This window comes from Gobio gobio (genome assembly GCF_949357685.1).
Source record: "Gobio gobio genome assembly, chromosome: 3".
Lineage (NCBI taxonomy): Eukaryota > Metazoa > Chordata > Actinopteri > Cypriniformes > Gobionidae > Gobio > Gobio gobio.
In genome coordinates this window covers 67,166,794-67,194,351 of record NC_137099.1, presented here as the reverse complement: position 1 = coordinate 67,194,351, position 27,558 = coordinate 67,166,794, and the positions used below count along the sequence as shown (strand labels likewise).

General features: G+C 37.5%; 2 protein-coding genes across 2 annotated transcripts; one reads left to right on the top strand and one right to left on the bottom strand.

Annotated features, from left to right (window-relative positions):
* Nucleotides 1-1,802: 1,802 nt before the first annotated feature.
* LOC307123818 (NACHT, LRR and PYD domains-containing protein 3-like) lies at nt 1,803-12,973 on the bottom strand. Its single transcript, XM_079812537.1, has 8 exons — nt 12,856-12,973; nt 11,643-11,851; nt 11,448-11,561; nt 8,208-10,229; nt 7,917-8,090; nt 6,478-6,651; nt 3,927-3,973; nt 1,803-3,742 (listed from the first exon to the last, which is right to left on the bottom strand). Exons 1-8 carry the CDS (start codon nt 12,856-12,858, stop codon nt 3,219-3,221), a joined length of 3,267 nt encoding a protein of 1,088 aa, XP_079668663.1. The 5' UTR covers nt 12,859-12,973; the 3' UTR covers nt 1,803-3,218.
* Nucleotides 12,974-15,671: 2,698 nt separating this feature from the next.
* On the top strand, nt 15,672-26,963 carry sid4 (secreted immunoglobulin domain 4). The gene is made up of 9 exons (XM_079811857.1): nt 15,672-15,790; nt 17,636-17,782; nt 17,987-18,121; nt 18,950-19,128; nt 19,425-19,611; nt 21,214-21,324; nt 21,681-21,749; nt 24,780-25,046; nt 25,142-26,963. Exons 1-9 carry the CDS (start codon nt 15,742-15,744, stop codon nt 25,144-25,146), a joined length of 1,149 nt encoding a protein of 382 aa, XP_079667983.1. The 5' UTR covers nt 15,672-15,741; the 3' UTR covers nt 25,147-26,963.
* Nucleotides 26,964-27,558: the final 595 nt, after the last annotated feature.

The window sequence follows — 27,558 nt, the reverse complement described above, 5'->3', positions numbered from 1 at the left end:
GCCGCAGAGCATCATCACAGTCTCAAATGTGTGGGAACATAATGTAATGGGTGGAGCTTGAAAGTCCAGCCACACCCTAACCCTATCTCTAAACATGATGTAGGTCAAGCTTTACCCAGTATGTCCAGAGAGGAGGAGCTTGACAACATTTGGCTCTGCAGTGAGCTTCACTTGCTTTAAGCTGATATAATAACTGACGCAAACAGTATGAATGAAAATTAAACTTTTCACTTTTAAACAGAAAATTATTTATTTTATGAGTGACAGATGATCAGATCAGAAGATTAAACCTTCTGGTTGTCAATATCATCCATCTTCATCTCTTCTTCTGCTCATCTTCCTTCTCCAGGAACTGATGAATTTTCTAATTTTCTTCCATCTGTGTGTGATTTATGATTATTGTTTATTAAATATTATATAATATTTTGTATGCATTTTCTTGGGAACCGTTGGACATGGTTGCGTTCAAAAGCAGTTTTACAGGTTTGTTTGGTGAGGAAACATGACACAACTACACCTTCTGAACAATCTGTGACATGAGAATGAGAACATGCAGCTCACATGAACAAACTATAAACACACTGAAGAGTGAGGACATGCTCTGTATGCACACAAACACACATTTATCAACAGATCTGCACAGACATACTGGACTAATGTACTGTTTAAACCCACTAACACACAACAGCCCTAATTAAATGTCATGTGAGATTAGAAATGCATGCCAGATTGTCACAGACAGATTGAAATATGTCTCGTCTGGGTCAGGTAACAGGTATCTCTTAGCCCTGAATATCAACTATAAAGATGTAATGTGACAGACCAATGTGATTCACGCATGTGCACAGATTTATTAAAGAAAACCAGTGTTACAAAAATTACCAGCTGATTACCAACATCTACGACGTTGCCATAAAAGTTACCTTGTGGCAATGAATCCAAGAATTTCACTTTTGTCATAACTAGTTACATTGTCACAATGAAAGTTTGATCATATAATGTTAACGTTAAGTAACAGTCATGTATTTTGTTTAACAGTACTTACATTTTCTGCAATATAACAATATTATGGCGTATGGTGTGCAATTCTGAATTTAGCCACTTTAAAGGGCAGTTCACATCAAGGACATTAACTATACCTACAACGTTTTAATAATAGAATTGTGAAATCCACACCACAATAACAACATAAAGGAACATTATTGTTGGAATCACTTTCAGAGCTATTTTTTCCAGCTGATGAACAATAAAAACATGAAGCAAAAATCTGAATCCATCCAACTTTAAAGAGCTCAAGCTTATAAAGTGGCAGATGACAAAATTGCAGCGTGTATTTGGAATAAACAGAACGTTTCCGTCCAATGGTGTGGAAGATAATATAGTTATAATAATCTTTATAGTTTAAATTCTTGGTGTGAACGGACCTTAACACTGGAGACTCAACTCCCTCACTTTACTTTATTTAAACTTCTTTAATTACTGGAATGATGCACAATGTGGGGAAATTTCCCTCTCCGTTCACTGTTAAGTGATGTGTATACAGTGGTGGAAAGAGTACTGAAAAAGCATACTCAAGTAAAAGTACTGTTACTTGTCAAAAAATTTAGTGCTAGTAGAGTAAAAGTACCTGTCCTAAATACTACTCAAAGTAGGAGTAAAAAGCCCTTTTAAAAGTACTCAAGAGTAGTGAGTATTGTGCTATGAATGTTATTACACCTTATACCCTGCAAAATAAAAATGTAGCTTACTCTTTTCGGGATGATTGTCAGTAGGAACAAAAAAACATGAGATCAACAGCATTTCAGTATTTCAATATTTCACCAAGTTTTATTTTTGACTGCTAGCACTAAAAATACAGCCATGTAATATTTGAGAAAGCAACCAATAATCTGGTAACATTTATGACAATCATTCTGTAGCGGTTAAATAAAAAAGGTTGCAAAGCGTTGTACATTAACAATTTTATGTAAAAAAAAAACAAAACAGAGTTCTCTCTTTCCAAGACAAATTCATTGAACTGCTTTAATTTCAATGGATGTTTTCTATGTAAAAAAGAATACACTTCAGAAATCAGAATTGAGTAACTCACAATTTTCACGATTAAAATAAAAAATAAACCTGATTTCAATATGAATCTGATGTTTTATAAAGGTTATTTGCTATATACATTGGACTAAAATTTTAAATCGCCATGTGAGAACACATTACATTAAAATATGCACTTCAATAAGCCGACAGAAAGCAGGTAAATGCGTTTACATGCTGAGCGAAATCGATGTAAGGGACAAAAATCTAGCAGTGACGATCGGTTTATGCCTAATGCACTTTGAAGCCTGGCAAACAATCAAGCTAAAGTAAGTGTTTCCAGCAGATGGCACCGCGACCTCGTGAAGCGCTAACAGAATACGTACCATTTATGCATGTATTAGAAAATGTAATATTCTGCAGTAAATTTTTTGTAATTGTTTAAGGCAATTTCACGATTTCAGTCATCATACAGTAACCAGCAATAACCCCCTTTCATAAAGCGGGCATGCCTCTCACTCTAGGCTGGTCGCTATCATGGTTTTGGGAGTCACGCGCGTGACAAATGGAGTCACAGGACTGATTATTCGTCTTAGCCAATCACGTCGACAGGAAAAAAAATTGCATAATGTAGCGACGGCAGGTTTAGGGAAAATAGCACAATAAAAGTACAGAGACAGCACTTAAAATGTACTCAAGTAAAAGTAAAAATACACTGTTTTTAAACTACTTAATAAAGTACAATTCCTGTGAAAAACTACTCAATTAGAGTAACGAGAGTATTTGTAATTCGTTACTTTACACCACTGTGTATATATTAAACATGTGCAAACAAACAGACAAATGTCCATCAAAGTACAACAGTAAGGCAGACTTAAACATTGGTTATACAAGTTAACATAGCTACTCTTTAGTTGAGTAATGGTTAGTATGAAAATTGCAAATTTTTGAAACCTTTTACTAGAGACTATCCTGAGCTGTAACATCTAAAACAGTTTGGGGCAGAACTGATTACTGACCAATGACAGACCGGGATGTGTGTTGGGGAAAGCCATTCAAAAACAATCATTATTTATGCAAATTCCTTATGATGCCTCCTCAGGAACAGAAATTACATTGCACCATTTGGGTGTTCAAGTTGTTTTATGTAAGAAAGTTTGTGGCTGCTTGAAAGAGAGACTGTTTGTGATGGTTCAGATATTTCTCAAAGACACTGAGGCATCATAAACCCGAAATCCAGCATAGAGGGGTTCAGTGAATGTGGTGTTGAATGTGTGTAAGTGTGTGAGCGTGTCGGAGACACTGTAGAAGGACAGAGTGCCGGCTGATACGTCCACATACACTCCTACTCTATTAGTGGATGGTGAAGGAGCAATTAAGTCAATTCTGTCATTATTGTGACAAACAATGTAACTGTTATCAGAGCAGAAGAGACTCCAGGATTTGTCATTCCATCCAAACACACAGTCACTAACTCCTTTCCTGCTGATTCCTTTATATGTCACTGCTAAACCAGTAACTCTACCACTCCATTCAACCTCCCAGTAACAGCGTCCAGTCAGACTCTCTCCACACAGAACCTGAGGATATGTATCAAACCGCTCTGGATGATCAGGATACGGCTGCTGCTCTTTCATATGCGTCACCTTACTGTTCTCCTCAGACAGCATGAGTTGACTGTTAACTGTGTTTGGATCCAGTGTGAGATTACAGGCATCTGAACACAAGAAGAGAGATGATAAGAACATTACACAAGGTTTTTAGAGCTGTGTGTGTGTGTGTGTGTGTGTGTGTGTGTGTGTGTGTGTGTGTGTGTGTGTGTGTGTGTGTGTGTGTGTGTGTGTGTGTGTGTGTGTGTGTGTGTGTGTGTGTGTGTGTGTGTGTGTGTGGAAAAGACCTACATTTTCTTGGTCCTGGTGTGATTCTAAAATGTTCTCCATGATCCAAACTAGAAAGACACAAATATTAAGCAAAAATAAATGTTTGCTCATCAAAAGTGTGCAAGAAGCAGCTGAAATATCACTGAGCACTTTATCAAAATCAGGCACTCAAAAAGTGAAAACAAGAGCCAAATTCAGAAGTCTTGTAAGAAAGTCCATTAAAGCCAGCTACAGAGACAGAACCACTGAAAAAAAGCCAACAACATCAAAAACTTCAGCAAAAACGAAATACTACGTTAACTAATGTAAGAAAAAAGGTCCTCAAAAACAAGTAAACAGTCAACAATATAATAAGAACAAAGAAATTAATTACAAACAAAACTGAAAAATACAACAGAATGAATATATAAATATTATAAGCAGTGTGTTACGTTTTTTGGGAAGATGTATTAACAGTAGTATTCAGATAAGTAATAGCCTACAACAACAAAAAAATTAACAATCAAATGTAAAATAACACTGCAAATATCACTGCACAGTCTTGCTATACACATTAAATATAGATTAATCCTTATTAAAGCTATGGATCCAATATACTGTTTCACGCACGTTTTCTGTGTACGTTTAGTTAAGGCATAACCCACTGTATTTACGCGAATACTCTCTAAAAATGCATTTGGAATTTTTGTGTGTATGGCCCAATTCGAAGCCCAATTGCTTATCCACATTGGCATAACAGAGTGGGACAGGAGTGTGTGTGTGTGTGTGTGTGTGTGTGTGTGTGTGTGTGTGTGTGTGTGTGTGTGTGTGTGTGTGTGTGTGTGTGTGTGTGTGTGTGTGTGTGTGTGTGTGTGTGTGTGTGTGTTACAAAACAACAGGATTTCAAGAAATCAATTTCAATAATACATTGAGTTTAATTTATCAACATAGAACTTTTATTGTGAAAGTTTCATCCTTACATCTACAATATAATACTATATGTTGACCACACTATACTGTGACCTTAATAAGGCTCTTCTTCTCATTAAAACCAAAGATCTGAATCAATGATTGTATATCAAGAGCAGGGACAAGTTTGGGGGCATTTTGTTTTGGATTTCAACGGAATGAATACAGAGTCTTCACAACTGCTAGCGATAGATTAAAGCCCTCGTCAGTGCACGAGCCACCACCACTGATAACAGTGGAAAGAAGCACTCAGGATGATTTCAATAACACATTCCAGTGCCAGATCACCTCTTATTTAACGCTGCTATTCAACTAAAGAAGTTTAATTTGTATTAGATTCATCTGTACTGCAAGATGTTTCAAAAAGTGGTGGGCACATGTCCCACATGTCTAGGTCTATTCTTATCCACCTTCGGCCCGACTTCGTTCACACACAGAAAGCCACATGAGGAACAGTATCTCATTTGCGGCTTAATGCACTTTTAATAACACTGTTTAAAATCAAACAAGTTAATGCAAACAAGTTGTACAATAATCGTTTAACCTCGATAATCTTGTTTTCATAATCATTGGAAGCCAAAATCGAAATCTAAAATCAATTACAATTAATCACACAGGCCTAACTCTATGTGTATACACATTAAAGGGTTACTTCAGTGATTAAGCATTAAGCTTTGTATTTAAACTGGGTCATTTATGCAGTAGAAATGTGAAATTATTTTTGAATTTGGTGCCTTCTAGACTGAGAAAAGACAGAAAAAGTATTTTTGTCTCGTGGATGAAAGACAACAACTCCCAGAATGCACTTGCTTCGCTGTCCTACGAGGCCACTCCGTACACCGTCATTTTGATCTTCATAGTAATAAAATAATTTTGTTCAGTTAGAGAATAAACACTACAATTAAAAACTGAACGTGTCTTTTCAATAAAGTGTGAGTGAGTCGAACGAAAGTCACGGCACAGACGCAGCAGTGTCAGATTTCATCATCACGAAGAGCTGAGCAGAGCTGAGGTAAAGTTAAGCGCCAGTCTGGTATGTTTTCTGATCGCATATGAAAGCTAAACTATCACAGGAATTCATTGAAAAGTTGAAACACTCACTTTACTCTGCATCGCTCCGTTATGATTGTCTGTGTGGCCGTCTGTGTCTTACATTCTGTGCGTGAGATCTCTCCCCTGTGGGCGTGTTGATAACATGCAGAACAGCTCCATCTAGTGACTGTAGTCTTTAGCCTCTGGACAAAAAATCCTCTGATGAAGCGTCCGATATTTGCGTCATCGGAGGATTTTTTCCAGAAATAAAATGCATAGTTCTCTCGTCTCAGGGGGATATGAGGGGGGAAAGTAGCATAATTTGAATATACTACAAGGTTTCTACTGATACAAAGCCTAATGCTAAATTACTGAAGTGACCCTTTAATTTATTATGTAACTTAGATCAGTGCTTCTCAAAACTTTCCTGAGATGCCTCACCACTGCATATTTTTGATGTTTCCCTCAACTTAAACACCTGATTCAACCACCAGCTCAGTAATAGAGATTGCAAGACCTGAATTGTGTGTGTCCAATAACTGACTCAACTGAGATTAATACTATTAGCGATTTTGAGTAAACCCCCACATACTTGAGTATCTGCAATTTATAGTTTGGATCCTTCAGTTTGTGGTTGAGCAGCTTGACCCCGAAATATCCTGGGTGATTGTAGCTCAGATCCAGCTCTTTGAGGTGTGAGGGGTTTGAACTCAGAGCTGAAGACACATAACCACAGCCTTCCTCTGTCACCATACAGCCAGATAACCTACAGATAGAGATCAACAGACGGATCATCTACAGACATTAACATTATGACTAGGGCTGTAATCAACCAAAGAAAATCTTGGTCGACTGAAGTCCTGAAATTTTCGACTAAAAATCGACTAAAAATTACGTTAGGAAAAAAAAACTTTAAATTAATTAGCTGCGCACTGTGCGCAGTACTTGGTAGCCTTGTTGTCTGCATTTTGGACTGAAGTGAGTCTGACACACAAGTCTGTCGGCTCTGACAGCGGTGCATCACGTGCACCTGCGCAATATCATAGCCTATGATTTCCCAAAATATAGTACTATTGTCAACTAGATATCATCACAAGAACTTTTGTGGAATATGCAACATAATTTAGACAATTGTTTTTTTCATATGTATTATAATAACTGACAGACAGTATAATTTCAGCCGCTCTGTGCAGCTCAAACATAGGAGCTCAGCTGAGCTCAGCTTCGTGGCTGAGACACGAATAGACTATTAACTTAAAGCTTTTACTCTTAAACACAAAAGGCACGTCCACTTTAATAAAAAAGGAATATTTATTAAACAAGCCAGATCAAGAGCAGAAAAAACGCTCTCACAATTAAATAAATAATATAAGTTACAGAAAACTAGCCTTCTTCAATCTGTCTCTCTTCTCCAGTGGGTTGGGCTAATCCAAAAGTGAAAACAATGGGGGTGTTTTGAAGGCAGACTGATCCCTGTGAAACAGGGGTGCTCTGAAAACACCCCCATTAGCAATTAGTGCTTTCCACCTGATGAAATGAACGCGGCGCGGCAAAACTGAAGAAATGAACGCGACAAAACGGACAGTATAGATCCACTTTTGTGGCACGACTGAAGCGTGGTGTTGTGACGCTTCCCCTCATGTGTATGTTGATGGGCGTTCCTCAAGTTAACCGCTATGGGCGTGCGTTTGAGCCAGCGGGGAATGAAAAACAAAGGACCGGCGAGAGACTTCTCTTCGCCAGTTGGTTGGGCTAATCCAAAAGAAGTGAAAACAATGGGGGTGTTCTGAAGGCAGACTGATACCTGTGAAACAGGGGTGCTCTGAAAATACCCCCATTAGCAATTAGTGCTTTCCACCTGATTAAATGAACGCGGCGCAGCAAAACTAATGAAATGAACGCTGCAAAAAATCGACCAATCAAAATTTTGGTCGAGCCAGAACGTATCGACCAATAATCAACTAATCGACTGGGAGATTACAGCCCTAATTATGACCAGCATTATATCTTAGTGTATATGTTCTTAAAAACCTCAGTATTTCCAGCTGACAGTTTAGACTCTTCAGTCCATCAGAGAGTAGCTTCACCCCTGAATCCTGCAGGTCATTGTTTCTCAGGTCCAGCTCTCTCAGGACAGAGTTTGAGGATTGAAGAGCTGATGACACAATTTCACAGGACTGACCAGTGAGATTACAGTCAGCAAGACTGAAGCAAAGCAGAACAAGACAATAAGTAAAATATACTCAATATGTTGAAGTAAGCACAACAAAAATTGTAATTCCATTCGGTAAATACTTCATTGTAACAAGATTACACACTCACAGGGCTTTAGTGCAGTTGATCACAGCTGGTATCAGTCTTCTTCTCCCCTCATCTGATGTGTTGTATTTCTTGAGGTCCAGCTCATCCAGCACCTCCTCTGACATCTGAAGCATGTAGGAGATTGATGAGCAGTGACCAGGAGAGAGTTTCTTTTCTGTGTGTTTGTCTGATTTCACAAACTCCTGAATCTCTCTGGACAGAGTCTGATCTTTCACTTCCAGTAGACAGAGGAACAGATTGATGGATCTTTCAGTGGAGAGTCCATGTCCATCTTTTATCTTCTCTTTAATGTACTGAGTGGTCCTCCTGATGCTCTCTGAGCTGTTCTCTGTGTGTGTCAGTAGATCCTGTAAAAGTCTCTGATTGGACTCCAGAGAGATGCCCAGCAGGAACCGCAAGAACAGATCCAGCTGTCCATTCTCACTCTCAATGGCTTTATCTACTGCTCCTTTAAGCAGATTATGCACCACATCGATAAACTGCAATGTGTCCACATTTTTCATTACATAATGGTAAAACACATAAAAAGCAGCGAGAAACTCCTGGACACTCAGATGAATGAAGCTGTAGACTTTCCTCTGATGAATCACAGATTCCTCCTTAAAGATCTCAGTGCAGATCCCAGAATGCACTGCGGCGTCAGTGACGTCTATGCCGCTCTCTCTCAGGTCCTCCTCATAGAACATCACATTGCCCTTCATCAGCTGTTTGAAAGCCACTTCAGCAAGTTTCACAATCACTTCTCTATTGGACTGCAGGAGTTTCTCTGGATCTCTTTCTTCATATTTCTGATTACTCATGTTGATCTGAATCAGCAGGAAGTGGATGTACATTTCAGTCAGAGTTTGAGGGATTTCTGCACTCAGATCTTCTTTCAGGAGCTTTTGAAGCACAGTGGATGAGATCCAGCAGAAGACAGGTATGTGGCACATGATGTGGAGGCTTCTTGCTCTTCTGATGTGTGAGATGATTCTGCTGGCTTGTTGTTCGTCGCTGATTCTCTTCCTGAAATATTCCTTCTTCTGAGGCTCATTGAATCCCTGAATTTCTGTTAGACGGGTGATGTATTTGGAGGGAATCTGATTGGCTGCTGCTGGTCTGGAGGTGATCCAGATGAGAGCCGAGGGAAGCAGCTCTCCTTTCATGAGCTTTGACATCAACACACCCACTGATGAAGTCTCAGTCACATCAGAAACTTTCTGAGTGTCTGAAAACATCAGTGTGATTCTGCTTTCATCCAGACCATCCAGGATCAACAAAACCTTACAGTCCTCATAAATCTTTGAGTCCAGATCTTGAAGTTCAGGATGAAAGTCCAGCAGAAGTCTGTGAAGACTGTACTGATGATCTCGGATCAAGTTCAGCTCTCGAAATGGAAGCACAAACATGAAATCTACATCCTGATTGGCTTTTCCCTCTGCCCAGTCCAGAATGAACTTCTGCACAGAGACGGTTTTTCCGATTCCAGCGATGCCTTTAGTGAGAACAGTCTTGATTTGGTCTTTCTCTTCACATCCTGGTTCAGGTGAGGCTTTAAAGATTTCATTGCAGTAGATTGGAGTGTCTTGTGAGTGTTGTGTTCTGGCTGTTTTCTCCATCAGTAAAACCTCATGTTCTTCATTCACTCCTTCTCTCTCTCCCTCTATGATGTAGAGCTGTGTGTAGATCCTGTTCAGGAGGGTTTCATTCCCATGGAATTTGGTTCCCTCAAATAATCTCTCATACTTGTTCTTCATGATGGTTTTGTGTAGGTTTTTGACTCTCTGTAGTTCATCATCCACTGGTTTCTGCAGGTTTCTAGTCTCCTCCTGCAGGCCTGCTGGTATGTAAGAGTGAGCAGAATCCGAACTGGATCCTCTCATAACTCTGGATCTCTTTCTGCCCTGAGGATAATCAACCTCTTCTGATGGTCTGGACTGATCCCAGTACAAACTGTGTCCACTGGTGATAGAGACCTGATCTTTCAGAACTTGCTCAGAAACTCCACATCTGGACTGAACCTGGATCAGATCCTCCCTCTCACTGAAAGAAAATCTTAGATCACTCAGGTCCACTTAAGTCAAAAACACCATCGACAAACTGTTAGTCAACTTTTTTTTTGTCATGTTTTGCTAAATTTACATTTGGTGATATGGCTCAGTTCTAAATTCCCCATCCTTTTCATGAGCTCCATGAAAAGTCAAGACAGGAAACAGCAGCAGCTTCTGGGGACAACCTCCCATTTTTTAAACTGGAAGGGCAGCGAAAATCCCCCAATGACAACAGAATGACATTAGCCGCTTTTCCACCGACTGGCCGAACGGTTCTTAGAATGGTAAGGAACGGTTCCAGTTGTGTTTCCACTTGACTCTGGTACGGCACGGCATGATTACAAAGCTGTTCTTGGCCCGCAGTTCTTGACTCGGTTGTCAAAGAATCTGTGAAGTTACGTCGCCACTTAGGATTGCTCAATTGCCTGGCTATCAGTTTCTCTGTAGCTGGCTAAGTGCACTATTTGAGTGGCGTAAACACAAGTTAATAATAAAATTAAAAGATATATGATCATCCTCCGCAATGCGATTGTTATTTACATCTCATTTCATCAGTAAACCTTTGTGTTACTAAGGCAATGACTGACACTTTTGTATGACATTCCAAAGAGCGGCCGTTATCAGCCCCACATTGGAAACAAGAATCAGGTGGCCTGGATTGGCACAGAATAGAATGGTTACACAATGAGAACCGTTCGTCCAGGAGGTGTAAAAACCCTATTGATTAAGATAAACACAGTTTAAGGAGGAGTTGGGGAGGAGGTAGGTTGCAAAGCAGCGTGCAGTAGAAGCAGCCAAGCAGGCAGACTGAACTTAAGATGCGCTTAAGTAAGGCGCCCTGTTTGACTAAACTCATCACTGACTAAAAATGTTAATAAATAATATTCACCATCAATACTTTCTTGCCACAGATCAGGCATTCTGAAGACTGATTTTTAAATACATTCTTGGGGAAAAGACACAGATATCAAGAATCAGCATATTAATCTCAACAAAGGTGACATACTTAATGCTGCAGTGCATGCTGGGAGCCATGAGTTTTATACTGTGGTGGTTTAGTAGGGTTGGAGCTAAACTCTGCAGGATATCAGTTCTCTAGGACCGAACTTGCCTACTTCTGACTTAGAGGTACAAAAACCACCTCAGTGACGGCCACTTGTTACCATTACCATTGCTAACATAAAGAAAGTCAGCATTAAACTTGTCTTACCTGGGGTCAGAGGTCACTGCTTCATCTGTGATATTAGGAGGCATAATTATTGATGTGTTACCCTTCATAGACACACATCTGGGTTCTGGAGATGTGGCTTTGTGATTCTTTAGCCTCATGAGATCAATCAAAATATTCAGTCAATCTCCATTTATACATTTCATGAAGTCTATTCACTATCAGAGTTTGTCTTACCTGGGGTCAGAGGTCACAGCTTCATCACTGAAATTAGGAGGCATAATTATTGATGTTTTACTCTTCATAGACACACAGCTGGGTTCTGGAGAGGCTGTGGTGTCCTTCACCTCCATCTTCTTATTCAGACTCATTTTAGAGGCAGTGTCCTCTTCCTCCAGCTTCTCATTGAGATTGGTTTTAGATGAAGTGCTTTGCTGCTCTTCATTCTTTCTATGCATATAGGCAACACAATTTATGGAACACAATTCACATTTTCCATAAAAGAACAATAAACATGAACTAATTAGGGCATTATGAATCTAACGTCGTTGAAATGGTTTATTTAGACTAGGGCTATGAAAATGTTTTTATAAATGTTTTAACTAATTATTAAAAACAGCGTTTTGTGCACTTAATTGCATCCAAATTAATTAATGGCCACTAGGCATAATTTTTCTTAAATTTTTGAACAATTACATCAAAAAAAAAATGAAAACGTAATACCGAAAACATGTTCTGAATGCAAACCTCCTTCAAACTTTTGTATCTCATCATGTGAGTTCACCATAACGACCAGAAAAACTAGTTTCCGGTGCAACATAAAAAAAAAAAAAAAAAATGAGGGCCAGGAATTCATTTCACTCCTGTTCAAGAAAGGGAAATACTTTGTGAAAGTAATCAAACTTATTAGTGCCCAAATGCTGCTTACATCAAATAGATTGCTCTGGTTAAATAAAGTCATGTTCTCATATGACAAAGTCTTTCAAAACAGTCTTTCATCAGATACCACACCCACTCCACCTCAAATCTCACCATCGGCTGTGAGACGTGCCACTGATTTCCAACACTTCCCACACACCCGTTTTACAATCCATTCAGAATACGCTGGTATATTCTATTGTAGGCTACAAGAGTAATACAGTATCATAAAAACATTGACATGTCATGTATGTGAAGGTGAAGCAAGCAGGTGAATTCTATGTAAATATAAATTAATTAATTCAAACCTGAGTCATTCCTAGTAATAAATCATTTTTAAATAATCTACCATGGAAAAATTAACCTGTTTGGTGAATTTTTTCTGCCATTTTTTAAAAGTTAGCATAAGGACATTCATTCAATAGGCACATTATGACAGGTCAGATAAATGTGAATCAAACAGGTGAATTCTAAACAAATGGCTTAGTTTTAAAATGGCGAAACGGTCCAAGTAGTGTAAAAATGTAATTACCATGAAAAGTATCCCGCTGGTCAGCGTAGATTTTTAGCCTATTTCCTTGCCGATATAAAGCTGCTGTATGTTTCTGCTTTGAGTTTTAGCTGTTCTACCTGTTACACCTGTTTCATTTACAATTCAAGGAGGAGTTTCATGAAGTAGGTCATGGGCGATAAAAAGTGTAGTGTACTGTAGGCTATAGAAATTTATGTAAACATTTTTTAAAGCTTCTAGAACTCACCAAAACATGTTTTAATATAACATATTATAATGTTATACTATAGGCAAGTTAATATATAATATACTATATTATAATATGAATTAGTTGTGACTAAAATGTATCAAAATTTGACATAAACAACAGTTCTATAGGGCAGGAAACTCTATACTGGAAATTCACGTAAACCACTGGGATTTTCACAAAACTACTGCATGTGTTTATAAATGCAAAATGTCCTTTGTTACATTTTTGACGTGTGGCACGTGCTGAACTCTGCAGTAAACACATGCAAATGCACTATAAACCTATATATCAACACAATCTTTGGAACATGTGCTTGCAAACAGGACTAATTACCCAATGCTTGAAAAAGACGCCTTTTTGTCTCAATGCAGTTAACATGCAGTGACGAAATAGGTGACTGAATGCAGACATTCAGTGCAAATGAATAACCATTTGGATAAATATTATGTCCTCCTCCTCCTCCTACATTTCATGACAACCAAGTTTGTAATTCTCAGTCACACTCCTGAAGACCAAAGTATTCCAGAGATCCATACAATCATTTATTATGTTTTATAAGACAGACTGATTCTTTGACACTCTCAAAGACAAACATGAGCCGGGAGAGTATCACCCTTATCTTGATAAAGTTTGAGGAGAAATTTCATAGGAACTTTTCTCTCAGATCTTCTGATTTTTTTTCTTCGTTCGTTCGTTCCTGTTTGTACCCTTGATTTAAAGTCCTGTGATCACACACACAAACTCACACAAGCCCACAGTCAGACTCTGGACTTCTGTTTGCAGATGACGAAACTCTTTAAACACCAGATCAGACACACAGTTCAACACTCTTCTTATTAACACGTATTTCAATATATTTTACTGTATGATTAATTAGGGTTGTTTTTGCACCAAACCATTAATAAATACATAACAATGAGTCCTAAGTGTACGCATGTGTAAGTTATATTGAGGTTTAAGTGAGTAGTCAAACTCTATTAACAATGTGCAAAGTGTGCAGTCTGTTCTGGCTGCTGTTTATTGGGGCTTCAATGTTTGTCACTGAGAAAAAACAACTTTTAAGTCAATTGTACTGCTACTGCTCTGTAATACCTGTTATTATCAAGTAAAATCTACCTACTATTGAACTTAACATTCATGAAGTAATTGAGTAAATATTACTCTATATCTATATTATACTATTATATCTAATTTCACATATAGGATTAAGCAAAATCTAACAAAAAGAAGTTAAGACATACTTAACAAAATTAATTTTTTACTCAAATAATATAACATTGAATTAAATCAAGCTTTTAAAGTATATGCTTTACTTAGAAACATCTAAGTAAATAATGCAATAGATATTGTGTAGACACCATATTTACATTATATAAGTAACGCGGTACCCACTCAAACACAGACACTTTGATACTTGCTGCACAATACACAATAACTGTAATATTCAATAGATTTTTAAGTGTTAATGTGTCATTTAGTAAATTGTGATTTTGTGACATCTGGAGTTCATTGTCTACTATGAACTCCAGATGTCACAAAATCACAAGTTACTAAACCTAACAACAATAGCAATGATAAAAGTGTAAATACAGCTGGAAAACAGCAAAAAAAATGAGCGCGATTGCATGATGGGAACACCAGTATTAGAAAAGTTGAGTAGGTTTTACTTAATAGTATATAGTTGATATTTATGCTTTTACTGAGATTTTGTTTATGCATGTATGGGCTTGAGATATAGAAATTATCTATTTTATTGTAACACTGATGATGTATGTTAATGTTGTATGCTAAAACGTGTTTGTTTAAAAAAAAAAACTAACCTATCGCTAGTTTATGTTCTCTTTATGCAGCAGGACAAAACGCTTCCATGCAGAAACAGCATCACGTGTTCTCAGGTTCTACTTAAAGTAATTTCTGTGTTTAGTTTCAATCAGTCACCACAAACATACACATACTAAATGTTTATTTAGCCAGTGAAGACACCATAGACAGCTATTGTTTTTGTATAAAGATAATTATAATTACTGTAGACGAATCTAAACGTTACGCCTACAAGAAGACATTTTGCACTTCTGACTAAACTTCTGTGGTTCCTAAATTGATATAATTATCCTGCATGTTTAGATGTGAAGTAGGACGTTATTTAGTCCCATTATGAATCTGACTCCAGAAGCGTTCCATGTAGTAAATGCAGGATTTGCAGGTTGTGTTAGCTAACAGGGAACGTTCTCAGAACATTGTGGCAAGGTTCTCTCAAAGTTATGAACAAGCGTTAACAGAATGTTCGTTCAAAGATTAGCATGGACATGAAACATTTAGTTGTAACATTTTTTAAATGTTGTTACTTGTTTCGAGGACGTTCAGAGAACATACAAAAGTAACGTTCCCATAATGTTTGAAGAAAGATAAAATGGAATGTTCACTTAATGTTCACATAACCAAGAAAAAACGTATTTAAAACATTTTTTGTTAGCAAAAGGAAACACAAGACCAGAAGATATTGATGCCACACTGAGATCAATAAAACAGATGAGCTCTCTCTCTCTGTGGTGTGGTGTGGTGTGTGTGTGATGATGGGAGGAACATCTATGCAGATTGTGTGATAGAGAGAGGAGGAGTGTAACAGTGATCAGATAGAGAAAGTTCTCCAGTCCATCATGAGCGTCCGAACCGTAGCGCTGATTCTCTCGGCCGTCCTGCACACAGGTGAAGCAGTTTCTCTTTTTCTTTCATTTTATATTACTTTTTAGGTGTGTTTGCCACGATTTTTGTGCTGTGTTTTCACTGTTAAGTTAGTTAGAATTGTTCTTAAACAGATTATTGTTTCAATCTAGCGCCACACATTTAATTATATTTTATTAGTGCAGTGGTCAGTTGTCAGACAGCCACTTTGTTGAACTGGCTTTTCATTATTGTTTTGTTTTTTTACAAAACACAGTGATAGTCTGAAGTCAGGCTGTTGAGACACTATCCAACATTGACAGCAAATACTGCAAATGTTATATTCCTTTTTTGTTTGTCCAGATTTTCATTCTTTTCATTTAGTTGTAATAATCTTGCAAATATTTGTCACTGTTGTTGCATTATGTTTTTTTTTTTTTTTTTACATAGACTTGTGGGACACATCACACATCCAGATAATGTGGTCACTTTGCATTCTGATACACACTCACTTTTAAACAAATGCATTACATGTGATTAGATCACATTCGTGGGTTTAGTTTGACTCAGAAACAGAATGTGCGGGGTTTGATTTTTGCTTGCGTTTGTTTAGCAGAGCCGGACAGAAGGTCAGTGAGAGCCAAGGGTTCATCTGACAAAGACTGTCGAATGAAATCAGCCCAATCTGAAATCAAACAAAACAGATTTTCTCAATCATGTCGTCTAACTCAGAAGTTTTCAAAAAGTGGGGTCCGAAAGGGAATGATAGCGATCTGTGGAAAAGTCTAGAGAAAAACAGTGTAACATTTTTTAAAACAAATAAATAAATTGAATAATAAAATATATATATTTAAAATAACTAATTAATTATTTTTAAACAAATAATAAAAATGCGATTAATAAGGATAAACATAAAATGTGATTAAAATAAATAAATATAAAACATTTGATTAAAATAAATAAATTAACAACAATAAAAAAAGAATACCTTTAACAATACAGATAGTAAGTAGAAAATAAACTTAACACACACTAAATATATTTCAAATAATAAATATTTTGTCTCATATTTGGTGCTTTGCATCATTCTGTTATTTTCCTGTTTACTACACTCTCAGAAAAAAGGTACAGTTGGTACAATTTTGTTCCTCGGGGAACAAAATGTATAACTGAACCTTTAAAGGTACACAATTGGTCCTTACAATTATACCATTACTATTGGTCCTTACAATTATAACATTGTTTTCCTCTTAGAGCAGGGGTAGACAAGTCCAGTCCTAGAGAGTCACTGTCCTGCAGAGTTTGGCTCCAACCCTGAAAGACATCTAAAGAAGCTCTTATTGAAAATTAACAGAGGTTTAGATGTTGATGTTTTATTGAAAATATTGGTCGCCGTTATGGTGATCAGTGTTTCATTTAACACATATTCTGTTCAAATTAAAAGAAGCCATAAACAAAAATTATCATGAAAAAAAATGTTTGGCCTAACTCATCACTGACTAAAATTTTTTATAAATAATATTCACTAACAATACTTTCTTGCCACAGATCAGACATTCTGGATTCTGATTTTTAAATGCATTCTAGGGGGAAAGTTTAGACCCACACAGATATCAAGAATCAGCATATGAATCTCAACAATGGTGACATACTTAATGCTGCAATGCATGCTGGGAGCCATGAGTTTTATATATATTGGGTCTTTAAATTATACATGAAGATATATAGCTGCCTTTTAAACATGGGGTCCTTCGCGAGGATGATCATATTTGGTGGTCCAGATTGAATACCCCTGATCTAACTAACTCAACAGTACAAAACATTCAGTCGTAGGTTGAAATGTGTGAATGTGTGTTTGACTCAAACATGTATGTTGTGTGCTCATGTCAGTATGTGGTCAGAGTCCCGTCGTGACCGTCCGGCCGCGAACGGCTGCGGTGAAACTTGGAGAGACCGTCAGCTTCCAGTGCCGCGTGACGAGCGGATCGCAGCCAGTCCAGCTGGAGTGGAATAGGATCAACAGCCAACCACTGGGAGGTGCGTTCACAAATTTTTTTCTTACTGTGAAGAACGTTAAAAAAATCTAAGGAACCATTGTGAAATGGAAAGGTTCCAAAGATGTTAAAGGTTATTCCCAAGAACATTTATTTTTTTAAGAGAGCATAATGTAATTTTAGTTAATAACAAGGCACATCAGATTATGGCTGTAATGGGTTTACATGTTTTGCTTTTTTGTCGCAGATAACGTTAAGCTTGGACCTGATGGTGCCATCCTGACCATTGCCAATGTCCGTCCCAGTAACCAGGGCGGGTATCGCTGCATTGCGACCAACGCACAGGGAAAATCCACCACCACAGCCACCCTGAGCCTCAGACGTGAGTCCAGTGTGTTTCTCACATTAAAGGGAAGTTATGCTAGTCTTTTCTTCCCTGTTGTGCCATATATCCGAGTGAAACGCTTCTCAAACAAGAACAAATGTAGGGCGGAGCTTGATTCTGTCTGTGGGGAATTGATTGAATGGTGGTGGTTTGCTATTGGTGGATCTCATGTGAGTGACAGGTTGCCCCGCCCTAATCATCAGAGAAGAGATGTCGCTGTTATTCTGATTCAAGATTATTAAAACAATAGTGATGTGCACTGATAAATCATTCAGAATAAACACTGCAATATTCCTATTCATTTTGATTTAATGGTGACTTTAAATAGCCAACTTTTACCTGTCATTGTACCACCAGTATCACACCTGCCCCAGTCATTGCAATTATCATTAACAAAAACTATTCCAAACACAAATCTAGCAGTAAAAATATATATTATCATGAACTAATAGAAAAAGGAATTGTGCAAAAATATAGAGAGGAAATTACTTTTGTTTCTTAATTTCCAGGTTTGGTTTAATGTACTTCACTTTACTAATGTTTTCTGTCAGAATAACCACCCCGACTTGACCAGAAAGTGTATTATTGTTACATGTAAAACAACACGTTAAACATCCAACCAAAGTTCACGTAGTCCATTTTATAATGTTATGGGTAAAAACAAAGTAATACTCAAATAAAAACATAATATAAATGGAGTAAACGCTATATATACAATTAAAACTAAATAAAATAAACTTGGGGGGGGGGGGTTCTAAAATACAAAACGAAATAGTGAAAATAAAAAGCTAGGGAATTCTTCACCTGTCTTGTGTGTTCATTCAGAGCCTCCAAAGGTGCGCGTGACGCCGTCCGGGCCGCTGACGGTTCGAGCGGGTGAGAGCGTGACTCTTGAGTGCAGCGTCTCAGGGAAGCCACGCCCCTCCATCAGCTGGTTCAAACAGCAAGGAGGAAGTGAGGTGGAGCTTGTTTCCACGACAACAGACACCACCGCATCACTACAGGTGTGAAATACAGAAACTCTTGGAATAGTTATGCTGTGAGCATGTAAAAAATGCTGTTACTGCATGAATAGACACATAAATCCTATGGCAGATCTAGGCAGGTGGAGCTGGGGAGGTGGAGGGCTTCAGAGGACTAGCTTACAGCAAAAACTGAACTAGACTGTTTTAATGTTGAGCAAGCAATCTCATTGGCTGCAGGATCAGCAGAGAGGCTTGAGCCATTTATTAACGATGCGATTGATTGTAGATTCATCCTGCAAACAATTTTTGGACTCTCTCTCACTTGCCTCCCAAAGGTGACAGTGATGGCAGCAGAGGACGCTGGGATATTTGAGTGCCGCGCTCAGAGCAGGGAAGGGCATGCTGAAGGGCGGGTGGAGCTGGAACTGGAGGGCGGAGCTTCATCTCCCCAGGCCTCGGTTACAGTAACAGATCTCACAGCCGTGGAGGGTCACAGCGTCACTATGCACTGCCACGCCACCGGTAACTCCACTCTCAGCTAAAATCAACACCACTAACTTAGCAACAGTTTAACATTTAAAGCCATGATGAATCGTAAGTAGCGGCAGATTTATTCTTGTGCATTGTGTAGGCCAGGAATTGGTTCCGCCGTTGCACTCAAAAATGAAGATCAAGTTATGACATTTTGATTAAAGACTACTAAGTCAAGTGGCATTTGATTCAAAATATGAAAAAAATCTAGAAATATATTACATTTTGATTAAAAATTCCAGTTATTTTTTTATATTAAAGGTGATATTTGATGTAAATATGGAATATGACATTTTGATTAAAGATTTTGAGGTATATATTTTTTTTTTAATTCAAATTTTTTTAATCTTTTTTTGGCATTTGATTAGGAAAATATAACATTTTGATAAAAAAATTTGAGGTCAAAAATGTAAAAATAAATAAAATAAAGTGTAATTTGATGATTTTTTTTGTTGAAAATATTACATTTTGATTAAAAATGTTGAGGTCAAAAATGTAAAAAATAAAATAAAAAAAGTGTAATTTGAATTAAAAATATGAAAAGAAATTTGAATTTTTGATTCAAAGTTATTAGGTCAAATTATTTTCAAATATTAAAGGTAACATTTGATTTAAATATGGAAAACTTAAAATAAATATGACATTTTGATTAAAAACTACGAGGTCAATTAAAAAAAAAAGTGCCATTTTATTAACAAATATGAAAACAATCTGGAAAAATATTGCATTTTGATAAAACATTTTGAGGTCAAACATTTAAAAGAATTAAAAAATGGCATTTGATGAAAAATTTTGAAAAATATATTTTGATTCAAAATTACGAGATCCCATTTTTTATTTTTAAATATTAATGGGTGACATTTTAATTAAATATGGAAAATTTTAAATAAATATGACATTTTGATAAAAAATGTTGTGGTCAAAAATGTAAAAAAAAAAAAAAAAGAAGTAATTTGATTAAAAATATGAAATTTTTCTTGAAAAATATGAAATTTTGATTCAAAATTACGAGGTCAAATTATTTTCAAATATTAAAGGTGACGTGATTTAAATATGGAAAACTTAAAATAAATATGACATTTTGATTAAAAACTACGAGGTCAATTAAAAAAAAAAGTGGCATTTTATTAACAAATATGAAAACAATCTGGAAAAATATAGCATTTTTGATAAAAAATTTTGAGGTCAAACAAATTCAAAATATTTAAAAAGTGGCATTTGATTACAATTATGAATTTTTTTTGAAAAATATAATATTTTGATTCAAAATTACGAGGTCCCATTTTTTAATTTTAAAGGTGACATTTGAATTAAATATGGAAAATTTTAAATAAATATGACATTTTGATGAAAAATTACAAGATCAAAACTGTGTTGTTTTAGTATCATTACTTTTATAGTTTTCATATGCCGAATTTAAATGGCACAAATGAATGAATGAATGAATGTGGCCCACACTGTTTTAGCCAAACACTCTTTTCCTGCATTTTCAGGTTTGCTGAAGGTTGGATGACATGTTTTTGGAAGGGAAGCCTACAGCATCCCATAAGTCTGTTTAGTGAATTCATTATAATTCCTCTGTGTATTTCTCAGGTTCACCCACTCCGGTCATTTCCTGGTCGAAGCTGCGGGCGCCGTTGCCGTGGCAGCACAGCGTGAGCGGAGGGAATCTGACCCTCAGTAAAGTGGGACGGCAGGACTCAGGTACAGAGTGAGTGAGTGAACGCGTGCTTTACACACGGGAGGGATACTGAACTAACATTACTGTAAATTATTGCAATTAACTGTGACATTTACTTTCAATTTCTGTGTGAAATTGTTACTGTGCTATTCCTTAACGTTCACATAACCAAGAAAAAACATTTTTAAAAACATTTATAAACCTGGACGTTTTGAAGAGCAAATTTTTTGAAAGGAGACTCTGAACTTCTGCAGGTTTCTGCCGTCAGATTGACTAACCTCAGGAAAAATAATAAAATGATTGAAAATGTATGATTCGACCTCTTTGTAGTCTAATTTCAGTCTCTCTCTCTCTCTCTCTCTCTCTCTCTCTCTCTCAGGTCAGTACATCTGTAACGCCACGAACGCGGCTGGCTTCAGCGAGGCCTACGTGCAGATGGAGGTGGACTGTGAGTGACAGAAACACACTCTTATCACTGCTGACCTTGTCGTCGCTGACACACGTTTACATTTCAGTCAGAATTGGTGAACGTTGACTTTAGGCTGATATACTGTAAGAAATCTGAGCTGAACCCACATCAGCTGTGGTCACTGAACTTTGAGCAGCCAAAGCGAACCTAAACACATGGGAACCTGAAAAGAGCCGCATTGAGTTAGTTTTTTTACACAAATGAAGAAGAGTACATGTTTTTAAATCAGATTAGCAGACCGATCTTTGGACTGAGGCGCAGTAAGGGATCGGGGTGAAAGAGCCTGTGTGTTAACAATAAGGGAGTGTGGGGAAACATTACAAATTTTACAATGAGTTATGCTTTGTCACAATAAAGGGATAGTTTAGCCAAAATTTAAACGTAGGATGTAGCTTAAAAAAACGTAACTGGCGTGACGATGGCGTTGGATGTGGCGTAAAAAAACGTAACTGGCGTGACGATGGTGTTGGATTAGCGTAAAAAACGTAACTGGTGTGACGATGAGGTTGGATGTAGCGTAAAAAATCTTAACTGGCGCAATGACGTATAACTGGTATGATGATGGCATTGGACCTACTGTAAAAAAATTTAACTGGCATGACATTGATGTCGGACGTAGCGTAAAAAAGCGTAACTGGCGTTACAATGACGTTAGATGTAGCGTAAAAAAAAACTTAACTGGCGTGACGATGACGTTGGATGTAGTGTAAGAAAAACGTAACTGCCGTGACAATGATGTTGGATGTAGTGTAAAAAAACGTAACTGGCGTGACGATGGCGTTGGATTAGCGTAAAAAACGTAACTGGTGTGACGATGACGTTGGATGTAGTGTAAAAAAAACGTAACTGGCATGATGATGGCGTTGGATTAGCGTAAAAAACGTAACTGGTGTGACGATGACGTTGGATGTAGCGTAAAAAAAACGTAACTGGCGTGATGACGTATAACTGGCATGATGATGGCATTGGACCTAATGTAAAATAATGTAACTGGCGTAACAATGACGTTGGATGTAGCGTAAAAAAACGTAACTGATGAGACGATGAGGTTGGATGTAGCATAAAAAAACGTAACTGGCGTGATGATGGCATTGGACCTAATGTAAAAAAATGTAACTGGCATGACATTGATGTCAGACGTAGCATAAAAAAGCGTAACTGGTGTGACGATGCCGTTGGATGTAGCGTAAAAAAAAACTTAACTAGCGCGATGACGTATAACTGGCATGATGATGGCATTGGACCTAATGTAAAAAAATGTAACTGGCATGACATTGATGTCGGACGTAGCGTAAAAAAGCATAACTGGCGTGACAATGACGTTGGATGTAGCGTAAAAAAAACGTAACTGGCATGACAATGGCGTTGGATGTAGCGTAAAAAAACGTAACTGGTGTGACGATGAGGTTGGATGTAGCGTAAAAAAACCTTAACTGGCGCGATGACGTAACTGGCATGATGATGGCATTGGACCTAATGTAAAAAAACGTAACTGGAGTAACACTGACGTTGGATGTAGCGTAAAAAAACGTAACTGGTGTGACGATGAGGTTGGATGTGGCATAAAAAAACGTAACTGGCGTGATGACGTATAACTTGCATGATGATGGCATTGGACCTAATGTAAAAAAAACGTAACTGGCGTGACAATGACGTTGGATGTAGCGTAAAAAAAACGTAACTGGCGTGACGATGGTGTTGGATTAGCGTAAAAAAACGTAACTGGTGTGACAATGGCGTTGGATGTAGCGTAAAAAAAACGTAACTGGTGTGATGACGTATAACTGGCATGATGATGGCATTGGACCTAATGTAAAAAAATGTAACTGGCATGACATTGATGTCGGACGTAGCTTAAAAAAGCGTAACTGGCGTGACAATGACGTTGGATGTAGCCAAAAAAAACGTAACTGATGTGACGATGGTGTTGGATTAGCGTAAAAAAACGTATCTGGTGTGACGATGAGGTTGGATGTAGCGTAAAAAACTTAACTGGCGCGATGACGTATAACTGGCATGACGATGGCGTTGGACCGAATGTAAGAAAACGTAACTGGCATGACATTGATGTCAGACGTAGTGTAAAAAAGCTAAACTGCCGCGACGATGTTGTCGTACTTAGCGTAAAAAATGCAACTGGCGTGACGATGATGTCGGACATAGCGTAAAAAAGCGCAAGTGGCGCGACGATGACGTTGCATATACTGTAAAAAAAAGTCACTGGCACAACGTTGGCGCCGGGCATAACATAAAAGACATAACTGCTGTGACGACGTCAGATGTAACGTAAAAAGCGTAACTGGTGCGACGATAACATCAGACGTAGTGTAAAAAAGCTTAAAGGGATAGTTCACCCAAAAATTTAAATTCTGTCATCATTTACTCTCCCTCAAGTTGTTCCAAACCTGTATGAGTTTCTTTGTTCTGCTGAACACATAAGAAGATATTTAGAAGAATGTTTGTAACAACCATTGACTACCATAGTATTTTTTTCCCTACTATGGTAGTCAATTGTTGCTCTATCTGCTTGGTTACAAACATTCTTCCTCTATCTTCTGTGTTAAGCAGAACAAAGAAACTCAAACTGGAACAACTTGAGGATGAGTAAATTATGACAGAATTTTCATTTTTGGGTGAACTATCGAAGGTAGCGTAAACATTCTGAACTGTAAGAGGCTTTACATTTTCTTCGTAAGTTGAATACGGAAGGCGGTCCGCCAGAAGCTAGATGTTTTACTTCATAAAGTTTTAAATATTTTTCTTACACAAATGCATCGCTTCACTTCAGAAGGCCTTTATTAACCCCCAGAGCTGGGTGGAACTGTTATATGCACTTTTATGTTGGATGGATGCACTTTTATGGACTTCAAATGAATGGCCATTATAAAGCTTGGAAGAGCCTGTGTTCGTCTGAAAGAAGAATGTCATACACACCTAGGACGACTTGAGAGTGAGTAAATTAAATTTTTAGGGTTAACTAACCCTTTAACCGTCTCGTCTCCTCCTCAGCGCCTCCGTATGCCACCACACTGATGGATTCGATTGTCGCTCGTCCCGGCGATGCCTTGCGTCTGCAGTGTCTCGCTCACGGCACTCATCCGATCCGCTTCCACTGGACGCGTGTGGGCGGAGCCTCCATGTCGAGGGGGGCGGAGTCCACCAAAGACGGTCTGCTGAAAATCACTCGACTCAAAGCAGCAGACAGTGGGATGTATAAATGTGTGGCCACCAATCACGTGGGATCCAGCGAAGCGCTGACCAAAGTCACTGTGAGAGGTGCGTGAAATCTGGAAATCGCTAGGACTCCATTGAGTAGTTATAATAATAATGTTTGTTTCATCTCCCTCTCCTTTGCTTTTACCTCCCAACAGCTTGATCAGAGACTTTCCGGATGACTGTACAAAACTGTCCATTAATTATGAGGACATTAGAGACTTCAGACCTACAAGATGACGAAGCTCAAAGACAAAACAAACATGTTTGCTACGGTGTTCAGAACACCAGTTTTGTCTGTATGTATTCTGCAATGGCACGGTGGAAAATATGCTTTAACTTTTCAAATAAATCTACACATAGTGAAGGTCACCATCAGAGGACTGTGTTTACACTGTTTTTACTTAGTGAACATGAACCTGTCTGCTAACGGGTTTTTTACTGAAGAAATAAACATTGAGGGCCTTTAAAATAAATATACCAAAAGTAAAGTTTGTTAAAAGCCAAAATCTAAAAACATATTATATCTTTAACACTTCTTGAGTTACAGGCATGCAAACTTAAGGCAATAAACACAAGTGCTTTTTGCCATTTTTAAACCATCACTGTTGGCTTATAATGCAACAAAGATTGTTAAACTCAACAGATTTAACTAATAGATCTACCAATCTCTGTAAAAAATAACTGCCATCTTTCTAAAGTCATTTTTACAACCCCTGTAAACTGGTTCCAAATCTCAGGTAAAAATTGTAATTTTGACCCCCCTCTACAACATAGTGGATTACTCAGCAAATATACATCTGTGACATTTAATATTTTGGCTTTCATCACTATTTATGTTTGTCTTTCTACAGAAAAAAATATGAACAAAATCAAATATTTGAGCCGGGGATATCTGGTTGAGTTGACACAGAATGACCCAAAAACAAAAAACACTTACTACAGTACTACATGGTAAAACATCAACCCAACCAGTTTACCTTCAGGAGTTAGAAGTACCGAGACTACTGTACTGTCCTCACTTCAGTCAAACTTTTGTGTTGCTGTCGATTTGCAGCAGGGCTCTGAACCGGTTCAAGGAACGAAAACGAAAACCGGAAACGAACGAAATTTTAAGAGGAACAAAAACGGAAACGAAATCAAAATCAATTTGAATCGTTCTGAACAGAAACGTTAATTTGAAATGACTATTAACCGGTTAATAACGTTATTTTATCGTTCTCTTTAATATTTTAATTTGGCAGTGACCAATCATGAAATGAGTAGTACAGCATGTGACGTTGACGGATCAAGCGTGAGTGAAATGCCCGCGCACCATCTTCTATGAATCTACCGGTAACACAAATCAGTGTGAGCGCGCATTTTCATGCCTCAAGTACATTTCTTTCACCACTGAGGTCTACAATGAATGTGCAGGTATTGGAGGACATTCTTTTCAAACGTTTAAATAAGCAGCACGGATTTAAAGCTCAAATAGACTGATTTAGGCTAGTTTATGGATTTTGTTTAAGCCTGTCCAAGTAGGTTACTAGCATCTATCAAACATTTTTCCTATAGTCTTTCAGATTGCCAATACAGGACAGGTCAATGTTTTCTATATAGACGGTTGATGCTTCGTATTAAATGGTATGTTATATTGCATTAAATGATCAAGCTTTATTAGCTGACTGAATTTGATTATGTGATGCAAGAACGTGTTGCGCAGGGTTTGCTTTGAAATTAGCAGTTGACGGTGCATTAAAAGAGCAATGGTTATCCAGTTTATTTATTCTTTATTCATGCATTTTTTTAAAACAAGTCGTGTTGAAAAAAAGTTATGTACAAAGAATGTTATCACTCTTCTGAAAATAATTAGGCATTAGAGGCCACTTTAGATTGTCTAACGCTCCATTAAAACAGGTCCGCTGTTTATGCCTTGTAATTAATGCATGTATTTCTGGTTTTAAAAATGTTATTAAATAAATATTCAAGTTTAATTACCATGTGTTATGTTATTATTGAGTGAAAATAAGTCTATTTATACATATTTGTTTAAAGTATAGGCTTAATTAAAATAACGTTATTAACCGGTATTTTTTCATATCAAACCGTTTTCGGAACAGTAATGTTTATTGAGGAACGCAAAAACCGAAACGCTATAATATCGATTCTGCTCGGAGTGAACCGATTGATATTTTTTTCCGTTTTTAAGCCCTGATTTGCAGTCTCTTTTTAATGATAGGCCTTACACATTTGTCAATCATCTCCGCTTGCTATTTGGAGAATGCTGACCTCTGAGTCCTGTGTGTCTCTGGATCTCCAGACTGAATCCTGAGCTTCATGGTTATTTCTGCTGTTTCAAATGTGTAAAACAAACACACAGTTACAGCAAACAGAGAAAAACTGGTGTGAAAGAGTGAAGGGTCAAGAGCTCAAATAAAGGAGCCACTCATCACAATTCTGGAGACTTCAGATGAAACATTCAATGAATCATCAACACCAAATCCTGGTTATCTCAATAATAGCTTCTGTCTGACAGAAATAAAGTCAGTCTGGTTAGTGTTAACAAGGAAAAAGCAGTGAAAGCATCTGAAAA

Bases quoted from the DNA above. Each gene is read 5' to 3' on its own strand.
- LOC307123818 (XM_079812537.1), bottom strand. The intron at 3,974-6,477 runs GTATGTGGGGGT...GTGTCTTTCTAG, and splicing joins TATAAATTGCAGATACTCAA to TTTGGATCATGGAGAACATT. The intron at 3,743-3,926 runs GTAGGTCTTTTC...TCTTGTGTTCAG, and splicing joins CACACCAGGACCAAGAAAAT to ATGCCTGTAATCTCACACTG.
- sid4 (XM_079811857.1), top strand. From the start codon at position 15,742: ATGAGCGTCCGAACCGTAGCGCTGATTCTCTCGGCCGTCCTGCACACA. The intron at 18,122-18,949 runs GTGAGTCCAGTG...GTGTTCATTCAG, and splicing joins AGCCACCCTGAGCCTCAGAC to AGCCTCCAAAGGTGCGCGTG. The intron at 21,750-24,779 runs GTGAGTGACAGA...TCTCCTCCTCAG, and splicing joins CGTGCAGATGGAGGTGGACT to CGCCTCCGTATGCCACCACA.